The 26,278-nt window shown below is 36.8% G+C and overlaps 1 protein-coding gene across 5 annotated transcripts in view; it reads right to left on the reverse strand.

Annotated features, from left to right (window-relative positions):
- Nup133 (nuclear pore complex protein Nup133) overlaps window positions 1–26,278 on the reverse strand; it is a 337,303-nt gene that overhangs the window by 89,359 nt on the left and 221,666 nt on the right. For all 5 annotated transcript variants that reach the window (XM_069816497.1, XM_069816495.1, XM_069816494.1 and 2 more), the window contains one exon: window positions 10,649–10,768. In XM_069816497.1, the coding sequence (XP_069672598.1) occupies window positions 10,649–10,768 (120 nt within the window). The remainder of the gene's footprint in view (window positions 1–10,648; window positions 10,769–26,278) is intronic.

Consider the following 26,278-nt stretch of genomic DNA (forward strand, 5'->3'; position numbering starts at 1 on the left):
AAGTTTCACATTCCTCTCAAACTCAAGGCTCTTGTCACTGTCCTTCTTCAGGAAAATTCAACCAACATGTATATAAATAGAACCACAATAAGTCAACAAATTCCAATGAAAAAAGGAGTGGCCCAAGCAGCTCCCCTCTCCCCTATACTTTTTAATCTGGCCTTAGATTTCCTATTAAACGAATTAAGTGAGAGTCAGATCGCAGAAGAATATGGTTATAATGTAATTCTTCAAATGGAAAACTTACTGATCCTCGCTTTTGCGGACAATTTGGCCCTTGTATGTAAATATGAAGATGCAGCTAAACACCTCATAATGATAATCATGAGCTCTCTAGCAAAAATAGGTTTTGAGATAAATACTAGTAAAAGTAATATAATTTCGCTTCACAGGAGTCAGCTTAGAGCCTATTCTCTTACTACAGGTGATGGCAATGAATTCCATTGCATTGCCCCTCATGAAACGATTAAATATCTAGGGACTAACTTTAATGATAAAATGAAATTCAACGCTTCTGAAGTTATTGCTTAACTCACTACAAACCTGAACTAACTTATGTCATCTGCCTTGCTGATTTTTGACCAAAAGTTAAACATCATTAATCAGTATATCTGGCCGCAGCTCAAATATCCACTGCAATATGCAACACTGAAAGATCTAACTGCAAAGTTTCTAGCTGACGTCGATAAAATTATCCGTAGCTCTGTTAAAGAAATCATAGGATTACCAACGGACATCCCTGACACCATGATATATGCACTGTGGAAGTTAAGAGGTCTAGGAGTTTTCAGAGATCAGTGGGAAGCATTTCTTCAGCACATAAATCTATGTTGGTAGTTATGGATGAAACCAACCCTTATACTGCTGCTACCCAAAACCTACAAAATGAAATTTATTTACCAGTATTTATTTATTTAATGCACAAGCACTTGATACACAGTCATTCGCTTACAAATGAAGAAGAAAATACCAAACAGAACATAGTTAATAAAAGATAACAAAAGGAGATTAAGAGTCTTGGAGCAGGTTAGAACATAGTTAATAAAAGATAACAAAAGGAGATTAAGAGTCTTGGAGCAGGTTCCTTGCTTCCCAGTACTTTTCCCATATGTTCTTAGTCAAGACTAGGCATATCTGAAGGTGGTGTAGATCCATAGGAGATGATAGAGTGCAGAGTGTGCAATTGGTGCTATTCTTAATGCCAATACAATGGAGGTGCCTAGCTAGGCAATCGTGTTCTGTGCAGAGTCGGAACATGGCTACAGCTTTCTTCCGCGGCCAGTCTGGAAGAACCTTCAAGATGAAATTGATCTGAGTATTAGTCGCTTGCCCCTTCAGCTGACCAAGTTAATGATTTCCATCCAAAATGTATAAGAAGAGCACTTCGTGAGGACTCCTTAAAAAATGGAGTGAACTGCCTGGAAAAGGGAAAGGTGTCACATTTTATTCCCACTGGAAGAAAGGGAATGCATGGATTTCCAACAAGAAGGGTCTCTCCTGCAGCCAATGGACTGAAGCGGTCAAAATGAGCTGCAACATTATTTCAGTGAGAACCCTCCCAGGCCTTGGTACTACCCACTGCAGAAGATGTGATGAGCCCATGCACTAGGTTTCTGCCAGAAGAGAGAATTACTGAGAATTGACCGTCATAATAAAATTCGCTCAATGATTGCCAATGAACTTCGCCGGGCTAATAAGCATGAGGTGTACGAAGAAATTGGGTGCCTTTCCACTGACAGATCAACTCGAAGAGCAGATATCATTATTATAGATCGAAAAAAAGTGTGGACTCATTCTAGATCCCACAGTCCGTTTTGAGAACAGTGAGGAACAACCTAGAGAAGTCTGCAAAGCAAAACGGGCAATTTATCTGCCATGCTGCAGTAATTTGGGGAACAAATATTACATTAAGACATGGGATGTTATAGAAATTAAGACTGGAGCAAGAGACACAATCCTACAAGTCATTATAAGTCTTCAGGAAATTAAAAGTTCCTGACAGCACCCTGGAGATGGTATCTTCCACTGCACTGAAGTCATCAATTTGCATAATTAATCATCATTTATTTCTTTATAAAATGTAATTTGTGTAGTAGCCTAAATTGTCTGTTTCCAATAAATTTTTCAATGATAGCCCACCTAATTAGGGTTTCTATTAAGAAAAATTGAATTAAATATATTCATTTAGAATTGATTAGGAGCCCACCTAACTAGGGTTTCTATTAAGAAAAATTGAATTAAATATAATTATTCATTTAGAATTGATTAGGAGACCGATTATTATTAAACCCTAAAAACCTATATTTTACAACATATAACAATACATGGTTATTCTGTCAGTAAATATAGAATCACAACTCAATGGAACAGATTACAATATCTGTTTGTTTTTCACTTCTAGGTAAATAAGATGGAAGGTAACAGTTGCCATTGCATTCTGGGAAGCTTCCTTGGGGAAGAATGCAGTGGTGGTTTGAAGGTATTGAATACATTGACACACAAAGAACAGGAACTTATACTCTGGCATAGTCATATCCAGTCCAAACCTCTAGTGCTGTTTGTTCAAAACACATAGACAAATATCTACGTCAATTTGCACTCCATGAAAGGTTATGCTGTGACATTTTCAACATTCACAAGCGTCCAATTAAATCAGTCTGTCCAACATGTAGGAAACACTTGTGTGAAGTTCGTAGCATACTCACAACTCAAAACACAACATCATCTTCTGGTGAAGAAGTTACTGAGCCTACAGATTTGATTCAAGAATCACCAAGTAGACTGAACACTAGTTTACTTCAGTTAGACATATCCCCTATACAATTGAACTCAGTTCCTAAGCACAGCTGATCAGTTGCATCTAAGCGAAAGTTTCAATCAGCAGCACAAGTTCTTCAAACTAAAATCAGTAAAATTTATGATACTGAATTACGAACTAGAACTTGAGATAACAGAAAAGAATGTGCAAGAGAAAGCACAACATTTTGACGAGTTAAAAAGATAAAATTAAATATGTCAACATCCGTGAAGGACTCCAACTACATACTTACACTGGTACCACTGTTGTGGCCTAGAAATAAAGTTAGTGAAATGTTTGAAGTTTTTGAGTATATGATACGCCAGGCATATGCACTCATAACTGAGAAAGGTATTCTAGCATTGCCCGAACCAAGGAAAGGGAAGAAGTTATTAGAAGAGACAACCAAGAAAGTGACTGATTTTTACTTGGATGATGACAATTCAAGAATAATGCCTGGAACAAAAGACAAAGTAAGCATAAGTAAAAATGCTTGTAAACAAAAAGGCTTGTTTTTAAGTAGCTAATCGTCAGAGCTGCATTCTTTGTTCAAGCCAACATTCCCTCACAACAAGATAGATTTATTTAAATTTGCAATCCTCAGACCTAAATAGTGTATGCTTGCAGGATCCTCAGGTACACATACTGTGTGTGCATGTGCGTGTGTATGTATATACAATCCACCAGAATGTTCAGTTGCTTCCAGAAAGTATTCATATGAAAGGAACTTAACATGATCTGATTAATTCATATGAAAGGATCTTACCATGATCTGATTAAACTAATAACTTGTGACATATTGCATAACAGAATTTACATGCTATGTCTTCGTGAAAAGTTCCGTAGCAATCTTGTCCTAATAAAACATATCCAACAACAATTCCCAGATAACTCTGATCCTGATGAACCAATCTAGTAAACAATAAGTAGCAACAGACAAAGTAAATATGGTTCTTGAAGTAAGTACTTTCTCTGAATTTTGTGATTTACTATTAAAGAAAATTGAGAAACTCAATCCACATTCATTTATAGCAAAAGCACAGTCTTCTTACTTAAAAATGATAAAAGAGAACCTGGATAATGAATCAGTTATCTTTTCATTAGATTTTAGTGAAAACTACAGCTCTGTAATTCAAGATCGGGCCACCCAAGGTTTCACTGGAACACAAGTAGCTGTACACTTCATGCTGCAGTGGTATAGTACAAGAAAGATGAAAGACTTTCTTCAAAGTGTCTGTGCCTAATTTCTGATGACATGGATCATGATGTATCTTTCGTTTACCAAACTCAAAAGATCATAATCAATTACTTCAAACAGAACTCTCTCTTTCACATGTTAAAACTGTAGAACACTTCCCAGATGGTTGTGCTGCTCAGAACAAGAACAGCAAGAATTTCATTATGAAATCATGAAATGTAAATGGACATTTTTTGCTACTATCCATGGAAAATCTCCTTGTGATGGAATTGATACTTTGAAAAGGATAGTTACCAAAGTCAGTTTACAAAGGCCATTTAATGAACAAATAACCACTGCATCACAAGTCCTAATCAACTTTTGTAAGGAGAATCTCAAGGAGATTACTGTGTTTTTGTAACAAAAGAGGAAATGGTTCAAGTCCGAAATGACCTCACTGAATGGTTTGAAAATACAAAAACCATTCCTGGGACACGCTGCATGCATCAATTTGTGCCTTTGTCTACATATGAAATTGGAGCAAAGTGATTAAGTTCTGATATGGACTACAGTGTGATATTTGACATATTTAAACCTGTTATGAATCCAAATTTCAAGGCAAATTCTTATGTTGCTTGTGTGTATGAATCTTTGTGGAATGTGGGTTTTATTGAAAAAGATAATTATGAAGATGATGCCACAATAAAATTCATGCATCCACTTGGGCCTTCTCCATCATTTTATTGGTCTAACAATGACAGTTGTGAAGTTCTATTTTCAAACATTTTGTGCCAAATCGATGTCAGCACAGACACAGGAAGGACCTATACTTTAAACCAAGATTCTTACAAAAGAATTGAAGCCAAACAGTCTCAGTTGTAAAAAGTTACATTTGTTCACATTTTGAGAAATGTGCCTTACACTTCTATATTTCTCTACCAAAAAGTAAGTTATCATTTCCCTATGATACATTTTTTGTCTACAGATCACTGTGTTCTCATTACTATACAACATTTTCAGCATTAATTTCCAATAAACGCAAAAAAACCTAAAAAAATAAAAGTGCCATAGTAATTTAAATGTACAATTTTTATAAACTCCAATATAAATCTCTGTTACAGAGCAATTTCAATAAAAATCCAGATTACATTTCAAGGTTTTTTCATGGCAATGTCAGGATAGACACTTCTATATTTCTCTGCCAAAATGTAAGTTATCATTTCCCTATTATACATTTTTTGTCTACAGATCACTGTGTTCTCATTACTATACAACATTTTCAGCATTAATTGCCAATAAACGCAAAAAAACCTAAAAAGATAAAAGTGCCATAGTAATTTAAATGTGCAATTTTTATAAACGCCAATATAAATCTCTGTTACAGAGCAATTTCAATAAAAATCCAGATTACATTTCACGGTTTTTTCATGGCAAAGTCAGGATAGGAAATTTACATACCATGATTCATCATCACCTCAGTCGCCAATATCGTAAACATTAATCAAAATTTGAAATCAGTTACATGAACACAAACCATGTACAATACATAACAAAAACAGGAACTCGACAATAGTAACACAGCCTACTGGTATACCCACAGATCCTAACACGTGATATGACCACAGATGTTAAAGTGTATAATAATAATAATAATAATAATAATAATAATAATAATAATAATAATAATAATAATAAAAAGAGCAAAAAGAGAAACGAAGACATTAGACAGGAACTGAAAATATTAAACTTACAGCACAAAATAGCTCAATATAGAACCAATTGGCTGGAACATGTCGATACTCCCGTATTTCATAAAAATTCTTAACTTACATGCCAAGAGGAAGAAGGGCTATTGGTAGACCTAGAAAATGTTGGGTTGAACAGCTCAATTCTTCACGAGAATGGAACAAGTCTACTTGGCTTAATCCATGTTTGGATGATGATGATGATGATAATAATTATCATCATCATCATCATCATCATCATCCTGTCAAGTACTAGTCCCAAAAGAACTGTTACGGCCTGAAAAAGCGATTTTCTTGCCATCTTTTCATAGGTCGACCAAGTGATCGTTTCCCATTTGGACGATACTTCATTATTACCTTAGGGGTGATTAATATATCATCCGCAAATGTCTAAATTTTCAGATTTTCTACGGTGTCTTTATTTTTCATAATTTTGAGAATTTCATCTAATGCAACATTAAAGAAAAATGGAGAGAATACATTTCCTTGTCTAACTCCTTTTGTTGTTTCAAGCAACCTTTAATTTTTATTTTTTACTCTTACACAATTTATACAATGTGAATATATATTTTTAATGCTTGCAATCATATTTCTATTAATCTTGAGTTTCTCTAAAGCTTTCCATATTTTATTCCTGCCAACTGAGTCAAAAGCTTTACTTATGTCTATAAATGCAATGAAAGTAACTTTATTGTATTTCCAGTTCTTCTCTATCAATTGTCTAACAGTGAATATGAGGTCTATTGTTAATCTCTCTGGTCTAAAATCATGTCGTTTTTCCTGGAATTTATTTTCAATTTATATTTTCAACTTTAAATAAATTATTCTTTCACATATTTTAAGACACTGAGACAGTAAAGACATGCCCCTATAATTTCTACAATCTTTTTTTTTTTTTTTTTGTAAATAGGTATAGGCACCATGCATGGGTCTGGAAATCGTACTGGTGGCGCCACGCAGTGTCTCAATTTCTAATTAACTACAGGATCGCAGTCATTTGCTAGTCATATGTGATATAGAAATTACATGCGGCTTTCTGCCGATAAAAAGCTGTTGTAATAATAGTAGTAGTTCATTCATTCATAGTGTTCTTTCACTGCAAACCCAGCAATCTCCAGTCTTTATTTATGTATTTAGTTATTTAATAGACTCAGTGGAAAGTTCAGTACTGCTAGAAAGATGTAAAAATGTAACTACAGAGTTCCTGTAATATCAGTGTAGTTTGATATTTAAAAATCAGATTTCAGACCATTGAATGAGGGAGAATAGTCATATTACGAAAATATTGATATAGCCTACTTATATTTTTTTATTTTAGTTGATTATTTAACGACACTGTATCATTTATTAGGTTATTTAGCGTCGATGAAATTGGTGATAGCGAGATGATATTTGGCGAGATGAGACCGAGGATTCGCCATAGATTACCTTGTATTCACATTACGGTTGGGGAAAACCTCGGAAAAAAACCCAACCAGGTAATCAGCCCTAGCGGGAATCGAACCCGCGCCCGAACACAACTTCAGACCGGCAGGCAAGCGCCTTAACCGACTGAGCCACCCCGGTGGCGATATACTTATATTTGATGTCATAATTTATATGTGTATAATGTCGCTATAAATTACGAATTTTAATGTGTTTTAATTCTAAAAGTAGTCTTAATTACGCTTCCTGAATAATGGCCGACTGCAAATTAGCTATAACACAACACATATGAACAATATCAACAACATACTACCTCTGATTGAGGTTCTGGCTGATATGTACATCCATTATCAGGCAGTACATCTCACTTGACGATGTGTCAGAGGAAGAACAATTGTTTGCATGCATCTGAAGTCTGACTAGTGTAATATGTAACTAGTCGGCGATGTATGCATTGGAGGGGAAAAGGAACTGGTCACCCTACCCCATGATATTCTGGTCTAGTTGTCTCATAAGTGGTGCCTTGTTGGTATCACTTGTCAGATTCAGACTTTTCTTCGGACAGTTGAATGAACAACAATAACATAGGAAGCAGTTCAATTAATAGTTTGTGTGAAATGTTATATATTTTAATTTGCTGAATGCATCTTTTGACATGAATTCGAACATTGACAATGCTGTAAGTAGTTTCGACTTCTTCATCTGTTAATTTGCCATTATGCAGATACGGTGGCATAACAACAATGATCCCTTTATCGAAGAGGTTTTGTTTTTATTCCAGGAAAATCTGACTTCATCACCACCTTCTAATAGAGTCAATAATACGCAATCAGTTGTTATGAATGTGTCACTCGATCTGCCACAGTAGCATTTAGATTTGAAGGCCACCATTTGATCCATGTTGGATGGTTGTTCCACTTTAACTTAAGTACAATTAATTGTCATTCTGCACTTTGGGTAGTCTACTTTCTTTTCAATACTGTGGGCACTGTTTCCTGAATACTTTCTCTGCTAGGCCAAAACCCAAAATTGCGGTAACCATTGTGGATGTCAACAACATTAATGTGGTGGTAAAAATACATTAGTTGTACGATGAACCTCGAACATCACCCTCATAGCAGAATACGACAATCCAGTTTTCATTTTAATTAGAAATAGACGATTTTCTTTAATAATCCTACTGTATGATAGTGTTTCAATTGACAGCAATATTCAAAATCACAACTGTCACTCCCATTACGTCTGGTAGTTCTGTCTCATCTCTTATTGAAGAATAACCTCGGAAACCTTGCATTTCATTAAACATATCATCTGTTCCTGAACTCTCGTCATAACATTTCTTATGTGACTTCAGTTCGGCATGTAATGGAATAGACACTTGAGTAGACAATTCACACAATTCAATAATTGTGAAAGAAAAAAACAAAATCACTAAGAATGGTTTCATTTAATTCTGCCTGTATGGCTAACTTCATTTTTCGAAATAACACTTGTTGAGCATTCACCTTCCATAATACTTAAATTTTCATCTTTTCTTCTTCTTTTTGTGTCTCTTTCGTAACTTTCCAGAGCTAATTCAGATGAGGCAGTCTTTTTATTGTAAGCTTAATCATTTGGAAAAATACTGGGAACGGTATGCTGGTTTTGGGGGTGTTCTGATCTCGTTTCCCAATAAAATTAACACTGCACGTTCTTATTGCGATTGTTGGTTCCCAAGCTGAACCATCAGCACTTGAAATCAAGAATTAAATATCGATATGAATACATTTAAAAATAAATATATTATTATTTATTGTTGCTAATATTATACATAATATATATGTAAAAAACTCTGCAATTGTCTACTAACTTACGTTTTTACTTTTAAATATAATAGCACATACAGCATTGAAACTTAAATTGTAAATTCCTGTCGTTGATAACTTAATGGTTATTTATAAACATAATATAATATATACATTCTATTTTTTACACTATTATATAATAATACTATCATTACAAGCAGTGTAGAGCTACTTACTTTCATCTGCGTACTGCTAGGATCCACAATAAAATTAGCGCCGTTGCGCTTCAGTTTTCTGTTTTGGGAATGAATAAAAACAATACCGGTTGGTGTGTTCCTATAAGCTTTACTGCATCCAAGAGCACAGCAATTTGCGTTACCTTTCCGCTTTTTAGGATCATTCGTATTTCTAATTGTTTAAGCTGAGATGTTATGTATATTCATGCGCTTCAAGCACAACTATATCGCTGCTGTCCTGCAGTTAGTAACAACAGTCGCCACCAGAGGAGCTTGCACGGTGCCTATAATAATTCCTTTCTGCTAATCTTGTAGTATTCTTCCTTCTTTCCAAATTAATCTCATTAAACCACTGCCACCACATTCCCATTGGTTCAGCCACTTTTATCATTTCAATTGTTACCTCATCTTCATTTGGTGCTTCCTGTCTTACCATTATTTTCAAAGCTATTTCTAAATCCAACATTGTCAAATCTTCTTTCAGTGCTTGTATCAAACAATTTTTCTTCTTTGAGGATTTGTTGATCTTGACTATCAGCTAACTCGTCTTCTAATAAGAATTTCAGAAAAAAATCTCTCCAGATATTCAACATTTTATCCTTATTCCATGCTATGGAGTCATATTTTGTAAGGATCTTTGATGTTTCCTGAGTTTGATTGCACTGAGTTTTAAATATCTTATATATTAACTTTCTGTCTCCTTTCCAATTTTCCGTAATCTCTTCAAAACATTTATTCCATTAATCTTTTTTTGCAAATTTAATCATCTGTTTTGAAGCTTTGGCCTGTCTCTTCCATTTTTCTTTCTTTCCTTCTGTTCTATCTTTGTACCACTCTTAGATATTACCTCCAAATATTGGGAGGCAAGAAAGAGGATAACTTCACTGTTACCTCGTTAGCAATAAATACATACACATGAGGCGCGTCCATAAAGTAACTTTCCCACTCATCCCACAGCTAGCAAACCATATGTTGCGCGAAGTGACTGCGGCATGGCACATGCGCTAGCAGAACTTTCCGAGTGGTCTCAGTAGCTTCATTTCATTGGTTGAAGATGGGCTCTCCTATTCCAGCTCCCATTGCATGTGAAGTGCGATCAGTGATAAAGTTTTTGAATGCACAGGGCATAGTGCCAATTGACATTTATCGTCAGCTGTGCCAGGTCTATGGGCCTAAACGTCATGAGCAAGCAGATGGTGCATTGCTCCACAAGGTCGTCTGTGATGATGGTTGGCCTCCCACTGCGCTCATCATGCACATTTTGGCGTCCTGCTGAAAATTGTCTACAGTAGCAACTCTAGACAACGAAGAAGAAGAAGAAGAAGAAGAAGAAGAAGAAGAAGAAGAAGAAGAGGAAATTTTAACTTTAAATTGTGAATACTGTTCGAGACATGCAATTATTTTCAGCATTCTACACATATGATTACTTAAAGGCATATGAACCAGAATAACTATATTACATAATTAATTAAAGGCATACAAACCAGAATAACTATATTAGTTTCAGCTATCATATTTGCCACTTCTTGAGGTCTTCTGTCGCTGTGCACCACCTCTTCTGATCTTTTGGCCAATACCTTAATGATCTGATGAACTTTGGTAATCTAGAGAAACAAGAGGAAGTTACTAATATGAAATCAGAATATACGAAAATTAATGTTTTGTTACAGTTAAGATAGAAAAATTAAATTAAAACTCACACAACTACTGTTTACAGTCACCAAGAACACAGCATAGCTGAACACTTGGATCATACACATTTTTCTTTTTTATTCTTTTACAGTACACAGTTCGATCACAACATTTCCTTATTGGAGGAAATGATAGGTTTGGGCCCTTAAAGGGCTGTAGTGCCACGAATTATTATATTATTAATTTGACTATACTAGCTGCCTGGCAACTGTACAAATATGCCTCCAACTGTCAAACTCTTAAAAAATGACTGATGAGGGAAAAGGAATATCTGATTATCTATCACATGTAAATTTATATATAAGGGGTTCACAACCAGAGTGGACCAAGTCCATCTGGAATAGTTCTGAGATATTGACTCTTAAAGTTCCTGGCTCACGCTTAGCAACCTTCACTTTCCATAGAAAATGCTGCCCTCTGTGGAGTAACAAATGAGTTATGGACTTTGTTTGTTATGGCAATGAATAAATCTAAGTTTTCTTCATCCGAGATTGTATTAATCCACAAACTGATCACTGGTGGACTTGGTCCACTCTGATTGTGAGCCCCTCATATGATAACTACATTCATAAAATGGATTGCTTCATATCTACCAGTACCCCATGCAACTAGACCACAAGTAAACAGCAATGATCTGAGCTCTTCTTGCACTAGTAATTTTGATATGACATTTATTTAAATATTTATTCATTTCTAATAGCAATAGTGTTGGTATACAAAGTTATGGTGATAATACTGCTGAGCATAATTAAGTCAAGCACAAAAATAAGAACAACACTATTAGTGCAAAATGCATCTTAAGCATACATGATGTACATGATCTATAACAGCGATCTGTTCGAAAGTTGGTGTCGATAAAGTGTCCTCTTTTTGCTTATCATAATATGGCAGCCTTACTTTGAATGAAACAGATAGACAAAAGAATTAAGATCATGATATACAGAGTTACACTTCAGAGCATCATGATATATGGATATGAGGAGTCAGCAACTAGAAGCCAAGGCGAGTAAAAATACAGACTCTTGTTCCAAATTGCAGTAATCAGCATAGAGAGAGATGATGCTCTAAGCTAAAGTAATACAGGATCATGTGAGAAACAGGAGCAGCAGTACATGAAAGTAAAATGGGTGTGGATTTATATGAGTATAGAGCAAGAATTGGAAGGTTCAGCATAAGAAGAGTTAAAGAAGATAGAAGACGGGAGAGAGGAAATAAAACTACAGTTATAGGATTTCAATCAGACAATAACAAATCTGAAGATAAACCTGGAAAATAACATAATTAAGAGCTACAACAGTTAAATAACCAGTTAAAAAATTAAAGATATAGAAGATAGCCAGAGGAAGAAGAATTTGATATGATAATTTTCGAACTAGAAGAGGACGAGAGTATGGAGAAGAAACAGTCTGAAGTCTGAAGAGTGTGTTGGAAACTTTTCGAAGTAGACGTAGATGGCCACATAGAAGAAACTTACAGAGTAGGCAAGGGAAAATTTCGTTCAATTCTAATTACATTTCAAAATTTAAGGACGAAAAAAATGACTATGAACAGAGTGAAAAATGCGAGGGGAATAAAACTGCGTTTTGAAAATGATCTTACTTACGAAATAAGAAGAATGAAATTACTGTTGAGAAGTAAAGGACATTTTGCAATCATGAATAAAGACAAATTGAAAATTAATGATAAAGTGTATGAATTCGAATACTGTGAAAAGAATTGTGACAAACCAGAGTTTTGAACTGAAATTGAGCAAAGGCAGGTGAATCAAGAAACCTAGTGGTGGTACAATGAACTTGAAAATATGCATAGGTCAGTGGACAGAAGGCAGCATGCTAGGAAGAAAGAAATGCAGAAGAAAGAGGAAAGCTGTACACTGACGCTCGAAATGAATAAGCGCTTGAAATATTCAAAGTCCCAAGTATTTCATACAGCACATGCGACACTTTGTTCACAAGACAATGCATATTTAAGTAGCTTAAATTCGCTTATTTGGTTCGGTAGTCTGAAATATGTTACAGATCAGACCGGATAGTGTATGCTAGACCTTCTGAGGCTTTGAAGAATGTAATATCAATCGAATAGAGATATGTAACATCAATTGAAAATCTTGCGCATTATTTGCATATGAATAAGTAAGGTACGAAATACACACCGAGTTATCAAAGCTTCGATAGCATAGATGGCTAAGGCAAGAGCCATGATAGAAGCTGAACTACATTGACTTCCAGTTCGAATACCGTGCAGTAAGCTTACCTTTATTTTTTATAAATAGATTTCTCATCATAGTTCTCACAAGGTTCTAGAACATCATAATAAATTTTCTTTCTGCAAAAGGCTATCTGTCTACACATTATATTTGGCATAATATAATGACTATAATGACAATAAGCATGAAACAGGAAAAGTTCACTAGTACAGTGATATTCAATCTTCTTTGCTAGTGTACCCCCAAAATATATTTCTACCACAAACTGCATTGCAATTATATGATTAACAAAAAACTGTGATTGAAATGTTTAAATGTTATGTTTTATTTAACGACGCTCGCAACTGCAGAGGTTATATCAGCATCGCCGGATGTGCCAGAATTTTGTCCCGCAGGAGTTCTTTTACATGCCAGTAAATCTACTGACATGAGCCTGTTGCATTTAAGCACACTTATATGCCATCGACTTGGCCCGGGATCGAACCCGCAACCTTGGGCATAGAAGGCCAGCGCTATACCAACTCGCCAACCAGGTCGACAAACTGTGATTGATGTTGTACTAAAAATAAATAAATAAATAATAATAATAATAATAATAATAATAATAATTATTATTATTATTATTATTATTATTACTGTACAATAGTTATTGATGCAATAATAATAGTAATGATTTACGTAAAATGATATTGAAGTAAGAAAAAACAAGAGTTGATATTGAAAAATCGTGTAATTCCTAGAAGGTCACGAATTTCTTTCATGAAAGAGGACGCGAGTTTAATCAGGGAAGTTCAGCATCACCCATATCTAACTTCGACCTAATTAATAATCAGTTCCAACTCTCCGGGCTTCATAGCAACCATTAGGAGATGCTTCCTTGGCCATGGTATAAGATCTCGTTGAGCTGCCAGGAAGGATAGGTTGGATGTTGAGCAGATGCTGGATTGTATAGCTTTCACTTCTACTCGAGAGGACTTCAATTGAAGAAATGTAATTTTCTCCGACGAAGTAACCATCTTGAGTACTAATGACGATACTGTCCGTGTATATAACATGGATGGCTAATGATATAATGCTTGCTTTGTGTATCCATTTGCAAGGTCGGGTCACATAAGCATATCATACTGGGGCTGGATGTCATACAACGGGGCAGGAGTTCCAGAACGTAACACAGGAGATTCAACATGGCAGCCTGTCTCCATTTTTTGGAGAATGTAATAGTTCCTTCCACTTGGGATCGTTATCCTGAAGGAATACTTGTGTTCCTACAGGATAACCATCTGATGCACCATGCACTTCGGGTTAAAAGATGGTTTCAGGGGAGGTGATATCCATCTCTTGGATCACCCTCTGATGTCACCTGATATGAACCCGATAGGAATATGTATGGGCTAGAGTGAAGTAAACTTCATGCTCCAAATGGCCAGGACCATATCGTAGCAAGGACGAATCGTGGTATAGAGTTGTTGATGCATGGGAAGAGGTGGCATTGCGTCAAGAACTTTTCCTCAATCTCGAGAACTCCATGCCGCTGCGAATGAGAGCTGTGATAAGACACAGGCAGTATGTGGATGAGGTATTAGTTCCACAGTCTTTTATATTTACTTTTTTCTTCTTCTATTGTTTCATCTTCTTCACCTCCAAATATGGCATTTCTTTTATATTGGCCACATTCCACATAACCAGCAGTGTTTTGTCTTTAAAAAGGACAAACAAATACAAATAGAAAAGACCGAAAAAGAAAAAAAAAAAACTCGACTGCGGGTCGAACCCTCTAACACTGAGCTGTCCACTGTCTTAGCGTCACTAAATGGGAGTCTTGCACTGAACAACATCAGCATAACTTTACGGTCAAGTACCACGTACAATACAATTCGTACTCTTGTGAATTGCGTACTAAATCTCGTATTCTTAAGGACCAACAGTCCGCTCATTCTTTTTGAGTGGAAGTGTACAATAGTGATACCTGAAACTGGCTATCGGAACAAAACAGCTGACCAGAAGGACAAAATCAAAGTGGGAGTTAGGTAGCAGATATTGCTGATGAAGGATTAAGGAAACAGCTGGAAGTGTCTGAGGTCAGGAGCATAGACAAGACAAATGGAAGAAATGAAGTAGAAGACATGGTACGAACGAACATAAGAACGATTGTGAGAACAGAATAGATATGACTTTTGAGAGGGTATTAAAAGAGTGGCAAAATTGAGGACAGAATAGTAATGGTGGTGAAATTAAAGAGGAAGAAGAGTGCTAAAAAGTGAGTGCAGGAAAGTCAGGGGTGGGAGAAGTAATAGGATAAGAATAGAGAAGAAAGTATCAAGTGTCAGAAGAAAGTGTAAAGATTGTAGTAAGACAGACATAGAAACAACGATTCAAGTCAATGAATATTTGAACAAATGAGAAATGAAAGAGAGAGGAATTAGGAATGAAATTAAGTGAATTGTGAATCAGTGTTGTGAAGATGGGAGTAGCATCAGGGATAATATAACTGTAGGAGTATTCTAGATATAAGTATACAGAAAGAGGCAATAAAAGAGGGAATTAAGGAGTAGGAGTGAAGAGAAAGGGATAAATAAGTAAATAGATATAGGAGAGAATAGTATGGAAATAAGTAATGTAAGTGTTGTAAAATAAAGAGAATGAAAATGTACTAGGGCATTCGAAAAGTAATGGCAACATAGTTACTGTTTCACATTAAATTTACTTAGGTTACTTTTGACATCATATAATTCAAATATAGTCCCCTGCCATGTCAATAATACATTGCCAAATCCTTGGAAGATGTCGGACTCCATCTGCAGCAACAATTCTGGATATATGTCACTGAGCTCTATGGATGCCAACTCTTGATTGAAAGCTTTCCCTCCATCTTCCCTCCCACATGCTTCTTGTAATGCCCTAAAACATTGAGTTGCACTTTTTCCCCTTGCAACTTGGATTTTATGAGGCATCTTTGTTTGTACCTACTAAACAATTTTTAAGGCTGTATTACTTACTACAAATCAGAAGTAGTGACAGTATTTACAAAATAAGGTTACTTCAAGGAGGTTTATGCAAGAATCGCTGCTCTGTTATATACTACAAGATTCCCATGGTCACCGTTAGGAGCACTGATTTACAGCATTGTTGCCATTACTTATCGAATGTCCTGGTATATAAATAATTTAGGAGAAAATAGCTGGGAAAGAATGAATGAGAGTAGGTGGATTTGAAAATTGAGAATAAAGATAATGCAAATAATTAATGAAAGGTAGATGTGTGTGTGTGTGTATTGTAACTTTATTTACAAAACAACAATGTAATTTTATTATTTCAACAATAATTCATTTCTACAATTCACCTTAAACGCTCTCGTCAACAATAGGATTTGCACTCAACACAGTATTTGTTATTGCACTCCACAGACGACAATGACAATTTACTTGGATTATTGAGAACAACAATGAACTGTTAATTTTAACTAATGTTCACAAAGCACTATTTACAAATCAGAACTGTCAGTTCTCAGTTCGTTTGCCTTGGCTAGTAAGCTCTTCTAGCTCAGTCACTCGAGTTCACAGTATCTCGAACCCCAGACCTTCAGAGACAGTCCACTGAACTTCGAACTCAGGTCCCCCAACTGCGGTCCACTGCACTCGAACTCAGGACTTCCGGCTCCACAGTTACGGACACAACTCAAGTCGAACTCCGGCCTTGAAGCTGGCTTCACTGCTACACAAGACTGGCAGGCTTGCTCTCCACTAACTTTAGCACTGCCTTACTGACTGACTGACTGACTGACTGACTTGCGTCTTCTCTTTTATAACCAAATCATAGTTTTTGGAGAGTTCGCGATCTCGAATAATCCCGATATCTCCCGTCTCTGCCACGGTCGCTCCCTCTCCTCTCTCCTCTCCGCTATAGCACATGCCCCAGGAAGCAGATGCGCACGCAACCCACCCAAACACGGCTGACTTAGCCCTTCCTCCGTCGGTCGTGAGATCGAATCTCACATGGCCATCACAATATATACCAAGTGTTTCAGACCACCCGTATCAGCCTTTTTTCTCGAAAACTATATGATAATGGTTGTTCATAAAAAAATGTTGATAACCAAAACCTACCCTATGTAAAGAATTGATTGGTGGCAGTACCATTTCCCGTAAAAAACTGGAAGTAGGGGTACCTGTGGTCAACTTCGAAATTTCAAATGAGAACATGAGTCACTGAAGGTGCCATTAGAAACTACTCTTAAAAAGAAACAACTTTTACTAAAGCTTTTTTTTCTAACCTTTATTGTTTACTCACAAAGCAACAAAAATGGTATTTTCTGAGAAATGTTGTATGTTGTTTATGTATGTACACGTTTCATAGTAAGTGTTCAAAATATCCGCCACCCTGTGCTAAACAATGTTCTGATCTCCTCCTAACATCCATGATTGCACGGAGACCTTCAGCACAGCTGAGAGACATACAGGCTTCTCTAATTCTTTGTTTCATATCTTCTCTAGTTGTTCGATGCACCTGGTGAAATATGTCTTTAATTCTCCCCCTCAAGAAGAAGTCATTTGGAGCGAAGACACGAGATCGGCCAGGCCAAGCTACTGGTCCTCCTTGTCCAATCCACCATAGGGGAATAAACGGTTAATAACTCGAGTCCTACGTGAAAAGTGAGCTGGGCAGCCACACTGTTGAAGCCACATCGTTAACCAAAGTGCAAGGGGAACATCACGAAGCAACTGGTGCAAAATGTTTCGGAGGAAGCGTGCATTCTATCATTCAAGTTCTCTTCAAAAAAGTATGGGCCTATGACTCGGTGTCAGAGGAGACCACACCATGTGTTGAGGCGCCACATGTCCTGGTAATCCACTTCATGTAACCAGTGTGAATTAACCGGAGACCAGTAATGGGAATTGTAGAGATTCACCTGACAATTACTTTTAAAAGTTGCCTCATCATTCCACAGAATTCTGAGCTCAAAATCACAGTCCATCTTTATAAATCAGTTACAGAAATCAACACGAGTCTGAAAGTCATATCCCCCACGTTCCTGATGGAGATGAATATGGTATGAACAAAATTTGTTGTATTTGAGAATTCTAAACACTGTATTATGATGCAATCCTGAATCACGGGCAATTCTTCTTGTGGGGGAGAAATAAAGACATGATCTACCAGGTGTGTCCAATAACTAGAGAACACATAAAACAAAGAATTAGAGAAGCCACACCATGTGTGTCTCTCAGCTGTGCTGAAGGTCTCCGTGCAATCACGGATGTTAGGAGGAGATCAGAACATTGTTTACCACAGGGTGGCGTACATTTTGAACACTTACTATGAAGAGTGTACGTACATAACATACAACATTTCTCAGAAAATACCCATTTTTGTTGCTTTGTGAGTAAACAATAAAAGTTAGAAAAAAAGTTTCAGTTAAAGTAGTGTCCAATGGCACCTTCAATGATCCATATTCTCATTTGAAATTTCGAAGATGACCATAGATATACTTCTGGTTTGTTACGGGAAATGGTACTGCCACCAATCGATTCTTTACATAGGTTTTGGTTATCAAAATTTTTTTACGAACAACCAGTATCACATAGTTTTCGAGAAAAAAGGCTGATATACACACCGTACCAGCCTTTTTTCTCGAAAACTATGTGATACTGGTTGTTCATAAAAAAATTTTGATAATCATAAACCTATGTAAAGAATTGATTGGTGGCAGTATGATTTCCCATAACAAAACGGAAATAGGAGTACCTGTGGTCAACGTCGAAATTTTAAATGAGAATATGGGTCATTGAAGGTGCCATTGGAAATTACTTTTACTGGAACTTTTTTTTCTATCTTTTTTTGTTTACTCAAAAAGCAACAAAAATGGTATCTTCTGAGAAATGCTGCATGTTGTATATGTACGTACACTCCATAGTAAGTGTTCAAAATGTATGCCACCCTGTGCTAAACAATGTTCTGATCACCTCTTTGTTTCATGTCTTCTCTAGTTGTTGGACGCACCTGGTAGAACATGTCTTTAATTGTCTTCCACAAGAAGAAGTCATTTGGAGCGAAGTCAGGAGACTGAGCTGACGAAGTTACTGGTCCTCCTTGTCCAATCCACCATAGGGGAAGTAACTGGTTAATAACTTGTCGAGCCCTACATGAAAAGTGAGCTATACAGCCATCCTACTGAAGCCACATCATTAACTGAAGCACAAGGGGAACATCATGAAGCAAATGGTGTATAATGTTCAGAAGAAGCATGCATTCTATCATTCAAGTTCTCCTCAAAAATGTATGATCTTATGACGGTGTCCGGGGAGGCCACACTATATGTTGAGGCTCCACATATGCTGTATGCTGATAATCCACTTCACGTAGCCAGTGTGGATTAACCAGAGACCATTGTAGAGATTCACCTGACCATTACTTTTGAAAGTTGCCTCATCAGTCCACAGAATTCTGAGCTCGAAATCACGGTCTGTGTTTAGAAAACAGTTGCAGAAATCAACATGAGACTGGAAGTTATGTCCCCCAAGATTCTGATCGAGATGAATATAGTATGAATGAAATTTGCTGTCTTTCAGGATTCTAAACACTGTATTATGGTGCAATCCTGAGTCATGGCAAGCCTTCTTGTGGGGGAGAATTAAAGACATGGGTTGCCAGATGCGTCCAACAACTAGAGAAGACATGAAACAAAGAATTAAAGAAGTGGGACTCTCGGCTGTGCTGAAGTGCAATCACGGATGTTAGGAGATGATCAGAGCATTGTTTAGCACAGGGTGGAGTACACTTTGAACACTTACTATGAAGAGTGTACGTACTTAAACAACATACAGCATTTCTCAGAAGATACCATTTTTGTTGTTTTATGAGTAAACAATAAAAGTTAGAAAAAAAAGTTTCAGTAAAAGTTGTTTCTTTTTAAAAGTAGTTTCCAATGGTACCTTCAATGACTCATGTTCCCTACTTCCAGTTTGTTACGGGAAATGGTACTACCACTAATCGATTTTTACATAGGTTTTGGTTATCAAAATTTTTTATATGAACAACCAGTATCACAGTTTTCGAGAAAAAAAGGCTGATACGAGTGGTGTGAAACACCTGATATATATATTTTATAGGAACATGATAAATGGAAGGAAGACAGTCCAGGTATGAGAGAACAGAAGAGGATAGATATGGAAGGATAGACAGCAATCCAGTTAGAACAGAAGGATAGGAATTACACGAGAATACTTGTAGATGAATATATTAACGCAAAATGGTAGTATGTGAGTATATACGAGGCGCAAACAGAAAGTAAGTTTCCCTATTTAAAAAAAAAAAGAACACACTTTCAGGAAAACATTTATTGGCAACAGGTACAGCAATGTTTCAGATATTTTTCAACATAGCCACCATCAGAATTGAGACACTTGTCGTATCGTGGGATCAACTTTTGTATCCCTCTGTCATAGAACTCTGCCGCCTGTGAATGGAACCAGCGTGTGACAGACGTCTTCAGCTCTTTGTCATTGCCAAAACGCTCACCGGAGGACAGGAATTTCTTGAGGTGCAAGAAAACGTGAAAATCGCTGGGAGCAAGATCAGGACTGTAGGGTGGATGATCATACAACTCCCAGCCAAATTCCGTCAAAACAGCTGCTGTGCGCCAAGCCGTAAGTGGACGAGCATTGTCATGGAGGAGCACAACACCTGCAGTAAGCATTCCACGCCTCTTGTTTTGAATGGCACATCGCAATTTTCGCAGTGTTTCACAGTAACAGTCAGCGTTCACTGTTTCACCTCTTGGAAGGAAGTTAATGAGCAGAATGCCCTTCCTGTCCCAGAACACCGTGCACATCATTTTCCGTACTGACAGTGTCTGTTTGAATTTCGTCCTGACCGGAGATCTACTATGCCGCCAATGCATTGACTGCTGCTTGGTTTCCAGGGTGAAGTGCGAAATCCAAGTCTCATCGCCCATGATGATCCTGTCGAGGAACTCGTCGCCGTCATCGTGATACTGTTGCAGAAATGTCAGCGCTGCTCCTAAATGTTGCATTTTGTGTTCGGATGTCAGGTTTTTTGGCACCCACCTGGCACACACTTTTTTGAACAGCAGGTGCTTAGTGACAATCGCATGCAACAAGGATCGCGATATCTGCGGAAAATGGCTGTTCAGCTCCGTAATCGTGAAGTGACGGTTCTCCATGATGCATTTCGCACCAGCTCAACACGATCATCATTGATGAGGGATGGTCGACCACTGCGCTCTTCATCATGGACACTCTGACGACTTCGGAAAACTGCCTACACCAGCGACGCACCATCTGCTTGCTCATGATGTTTGGCCCATAGACCTGACAGAGCTGCCAATGAATTTCAATTGGCGCAATGCTTTGTGCATTAAAGAACTTTATCACCGACCGAACCTCGCAGGCGGCGGGAGAAGGAATAAGAGCTTCCATTTTGGACCACTGCTGCCACGCTACTGGCACCAGACTGGACCTGTCCAGCTGGCATATGATTGATACGTCATAGATCTGTTACGCATACATAATTGACACGGCAAATTACGTTTACTTTCAAGGGGAAAAAATCGGGAAACTTACTTTCTGGATGCGCCTGTATTAAAGTAATGATGGATCGAAAAACAGAAAAGTAAAGGTCCACCATAACTATGAATAGTAAAATTGGCTGACAAATAAATATGCCATATACATCATATGGATTTTATAAGGCATGCAGCTTGTAAGTCTTAAAAAAAAAAAAAAAAAGGAATGAGATTGTAAGGGATATTATGCAAGTGAACTAGGAAGCTAATTCAGGTACAGCAAAATTCCTCATATCCAGCACCCAAATAACTGGCAATACCAAAACAACGCCACTTTTGGCTAGGCCAAAAAAAAAGTCATTCATGCGAAAGAGAATAGTCTGACGAAGATGTGAGTGTTTTCATGGATAGGACATTCCGCATATTGTATTTACTCTTTACATTGTTCACACAGGAAAACATAGACAAAAAAAAAAAACCGTCATGTCCCTGGAGTAGAGGGTAGCATCAGTAAGCTGTCACTTGGACCTTGCAAACAATGCACAGAGACAATATCTTTAAATTTACCACTTGAACGTGCCCGTTTCAAAGGAGTGTTGGATGAGTCTAAATAGAAAAGTGTGAAATTCTCTGTTCCTACAGTGTGTAAAAATTTCATTTGAGTGATGGATAGTGGATTCTGCGAAACACATGCGAAATGTTCTTGTGCTCAAATCATCACGCTACCTCACAGTCTTTATAGTTGCAATGTTGGCTACACTGTTGGCTGTTACGTCACATGAACGCCATTTAAAATTGTCATAAGGTTACGAAAACGTAGTATTTTTTACGCTATTATGTATTACTATATTACAATAATAATTATGGACTGAAGAATGTTCACTACCATATTCAGTACTAAAAAGAAACATTGTACGTATTTTAAAACTTTGTTGCAAATATCTACATGAAAATCGCTAAATTTCAACATGGAAAAAAAAATGTTTGTGCAGTACAGTGTGTCTATATGCATATTTTCGAATTATCCAGCAAAACCAGTTATCCCGCACTGGCTTTGTCCCACAGTTGCCGGATACGAAGAATTCTATTGTATATCGGAGAACAAAAACTCAAATGATATCCACACATCAGAAGAATGTTACAAAAAAGGTTACTGTCAACCGGGTATACTTTACACAAGGGTAGCAACTCCGTGGAACTGATTCTATGTGACAACAGCACATACGTGTAGTAGACTGAAGTGTGTGCCATTATTAAAACTGTTATACACCATTTTTCTAGAAATGTGTAAAGTTACCCCCCTTGTGTAAAGTATACCCGGTTGACGGTAGTGAAAATACTATTGATGTGAATGCCTGAAGAATGAAGATGCTTTAGAAGACAAAGACGAAGTTGGATCTGTGAAATACAGCAGTAATTATGAGGAGAGAGGACTTGAAGAAGAGAGTTGGAATAATAAGGAGTGCAAAGGTGTTAAAATATGCTGTAGTAACTGTTGAAAGCTTATGAAAGCATAGAAAGATAAAGACTATTAGAGGCATAGTTGAATTGACCTTACAAAACGAGAACACAATAAAAGGAGGAGGGGAATGATTCTTGCTGAAAAGAAGAAGAGAAGCAGCAGCAGCAGCAGTATCTATTGCCCAAGCACTCGGAAGTTCTCCATTTGCCTTCTAGCTTCCCAGTATAATTTAGAGTCCAGAATGTTAAAAAATCTTATGTGTGTACCATACAAAGCTGTAATGACAACAGTAAACCTTAAATAACAAAATAATAACACAAACAAGTGAATTGGTTATAATTTAATCTTTATAACTATGAGTGTAATTACAAAAAAATAAAAAATAAAAAAAAAATAACACACAATTTCAATATTTTGGTATCCTATATTGTTACAGCTTGATTCAGGGATTTTGGCCCCTGCAAAAAGTAAGTAGATACACTAAGAGTGAGTTACTCATCACTACTGGCGGGCTGAGTCACATAGGTCAGGCCGCGCAGTCATAACAACAAACATTTCCTTCTTATCATGTTGCGGTACACTCTGCCTTAAAAACACAATATTCTTTCACACATCCTATTACTGACTAAACAATGTCATGATGACTTATATTTTCTTCACATGAGTGTCCCTCAGCTACGAGCACAGATATTATTTTTATTCTACCTCTTCCCTCTTCCCTTGCTATGCACATTTGTGATTAAAATTTCTTTCTTATGAGGCAACACACAGCTCACTCATTAGCCAAATAACCAAGGACAGGGGCCAATAATGTTGAATCAAGCTGTACAATAAAGTTACCTTAGATCTGTCACTTTGAGATACACTTTGTCCATCTTTCTGATGCTGACTGGTGCAAGCATATTTCTCTGTAGATCTCATTTTGTTCAATAATTGCTGAATAATTAAAAGATAGTTCTGAAATTCTTTGTAAGTAACATGCTTATAATTATACTGAACTAGCAATATACTTCGCACTGATTCGACAAATAAGTTTCCTCTTTCTTTGCTCCACTGACTTTGCATGAAACAGAAAATGTGTTCGACATTGGCATTACATCATACAATAGCAAAAACAAACTGTGCAATCTTCAAAAGTTCTGAGTGGCACACAATATTAGAGGACTCAAAATACTTGGTCCACTTCTGATGTGCTTGAACATTACTGAACTCATATTTGTAATGATTCACAAATTTCTTGAGGTTGCAGAATCGATCAAAGCACTTCACATCATTTATGGAGACATCCCTATACAGAAGAAATTTAATGGAAGATTATACTTCGTCCCAGTCAAGTGATTCACTAACACTAAGAGACATCCAAATGAAACATCTCTTTCATGGGGTCCAACCAATTTTCAAGATATTCAATGCAACTATCATATAAGTCATCTACTTCAACACAGAATTTGTGACGAACTTCCTTATGCTTTTCTTCTTGGAGGCTCTTAACTTTGAGAGACATAAAGGTGTTTCTCTTATGTTCAGTGAGCATGTCCTGAACACAAATGAGGATTTTCAGAATCTCCGCAACTGAATTATTTTCCCTTTCAAGTTCTGAAATATACGAGTGAAACATACTCCTAAAAGACTCCAAATGAAATCAATGTAATTCACTAAACTCGTCTTCGAAGAACTTTTTTAACACAGTTGATGGCTTATTGAGTGAGAGAAAAAATGCCCTGAGAGCTGAAAACGTGAAGATGCCTGGAAATAATAACAACCAACTTGTCTTGCTATGAGATAACAGTTTTCTGTAGTCAATGTCTACAAATTCGCAAATTCGGTGCTCCATTCACACTGTACAGATGTGAAAGTACTGGTATATCTTGGAAATAATACTTTCAACATCAACATCCAGTGTCTGCTGCTTGATGAACACAATTATTCAAAATGTGTGCTGGACATCCCATACCAATTAAAGTTTTGTTGTGTACTATTTCTTCAACTTAGTAAAAACATTTCTTCCTTCCGAATCCCGTAATATCCATCCAAATATCGTGTTGCAGTTGTCACCTGTGAATGCTATGCATTTCTTTACCAGTCCTTTACTTTCCAGAGTTTCCTTCGTATATGACGATATTGTATCTGAGTCTCATTGGGTTGACTTTTCAACTCAATTATTTTGGACTGCAAATCACCATTCTTCCAGTCGAAATACTGGATAACTATTGGAAAGAGCTCTATCGAACCATGGTTACTTACATCAGTGGAAACTCCGCAATAAAGTATTTCATTTTCTTCAATGGATTTTAAAACATTTCCCAAAGAATCGGATGCAAAACAGAGTTTTGTAATTGCCTCTGTCTCTGTTTTCGTCTTTCCACAATAAAACTTCTTCGCAATATCCGAATTTGGGAACATAATCTTCAATATGCACACTATCATATTGCAACTACTGTGGTGTTTAACGGTGTGGAAAGCAAAAGTTCCTTCTGCTGTGGTTACTTCATCTTCCAATTTGCTGCCAGGTTTTACAAAGAAGTCGGTTAATTCTGTAGAACTTTCTCCTTGAACGGCTCTTTTGCGTTTTTCACAATCAAATGTACCATTTCGAAATCATATTTACCTCTTCAAAAACAAGGATACTTCTTCCGTAACTCAGCAGAAAATTTATACTTTCTTTTCGGCATTTCTTCTCGTACAAATTACAAGCATGCACAGAACAAAAAAACCATTATGAAAGGCGGCAGCCGGCAAGCAATAGTAATCGAAAGACAACATGTAGCATTGCCACCTAGTGGCTACAGTCTTAATCACAAGACGCAAGCTGATTACAAAAATAAAACCAATAATAATGCGGTCAAAGAGTGGAGAGAGGGAAGTTCATGAGAGCATTTAAAGTGAGGTGGGTTGGGATGGGGTGGGCTAAAGCATTACTTAACTGCAATGATTAGCATATATCCAATCACAACAAAGTAACTGTCATAAACATTTGAGACATTTTTCTTCACTAGTAATGTCGTATTTTAAACTTAACGTAAAACCCAGACAATTAGGCAAAATCTAAAAACCCACCCAGACGAAAAATTTAACCCTACAAAAGAGGTCATATGACGAGACTTTCCCAGACGTATGGCAACCCTATCCAAAGTATTGAGTTCAATACTATAGCTGCTTTTTACCTTGGTTTACTCGTTCATTTATTTTGGTAATGTAAACATTGTTATTACTGAGAGTAACCCCTACATATT

The sequence above is a fragment of the Periplaneta americana genome, chromosome 17 (assembly GCF_040183065.1).
Source record: "Periplaneta americana isolate PAMFEO1 chromosome 17, P.americana_PAMFEO1_priV1, whole genome shotgun sequence".
Taxonomy (NCBI): Eukaryota; Metazoa; Arthropoda; class Insecta; order Blattodea; family Blattidae; genus Periplaneta; species Periplaneta americana.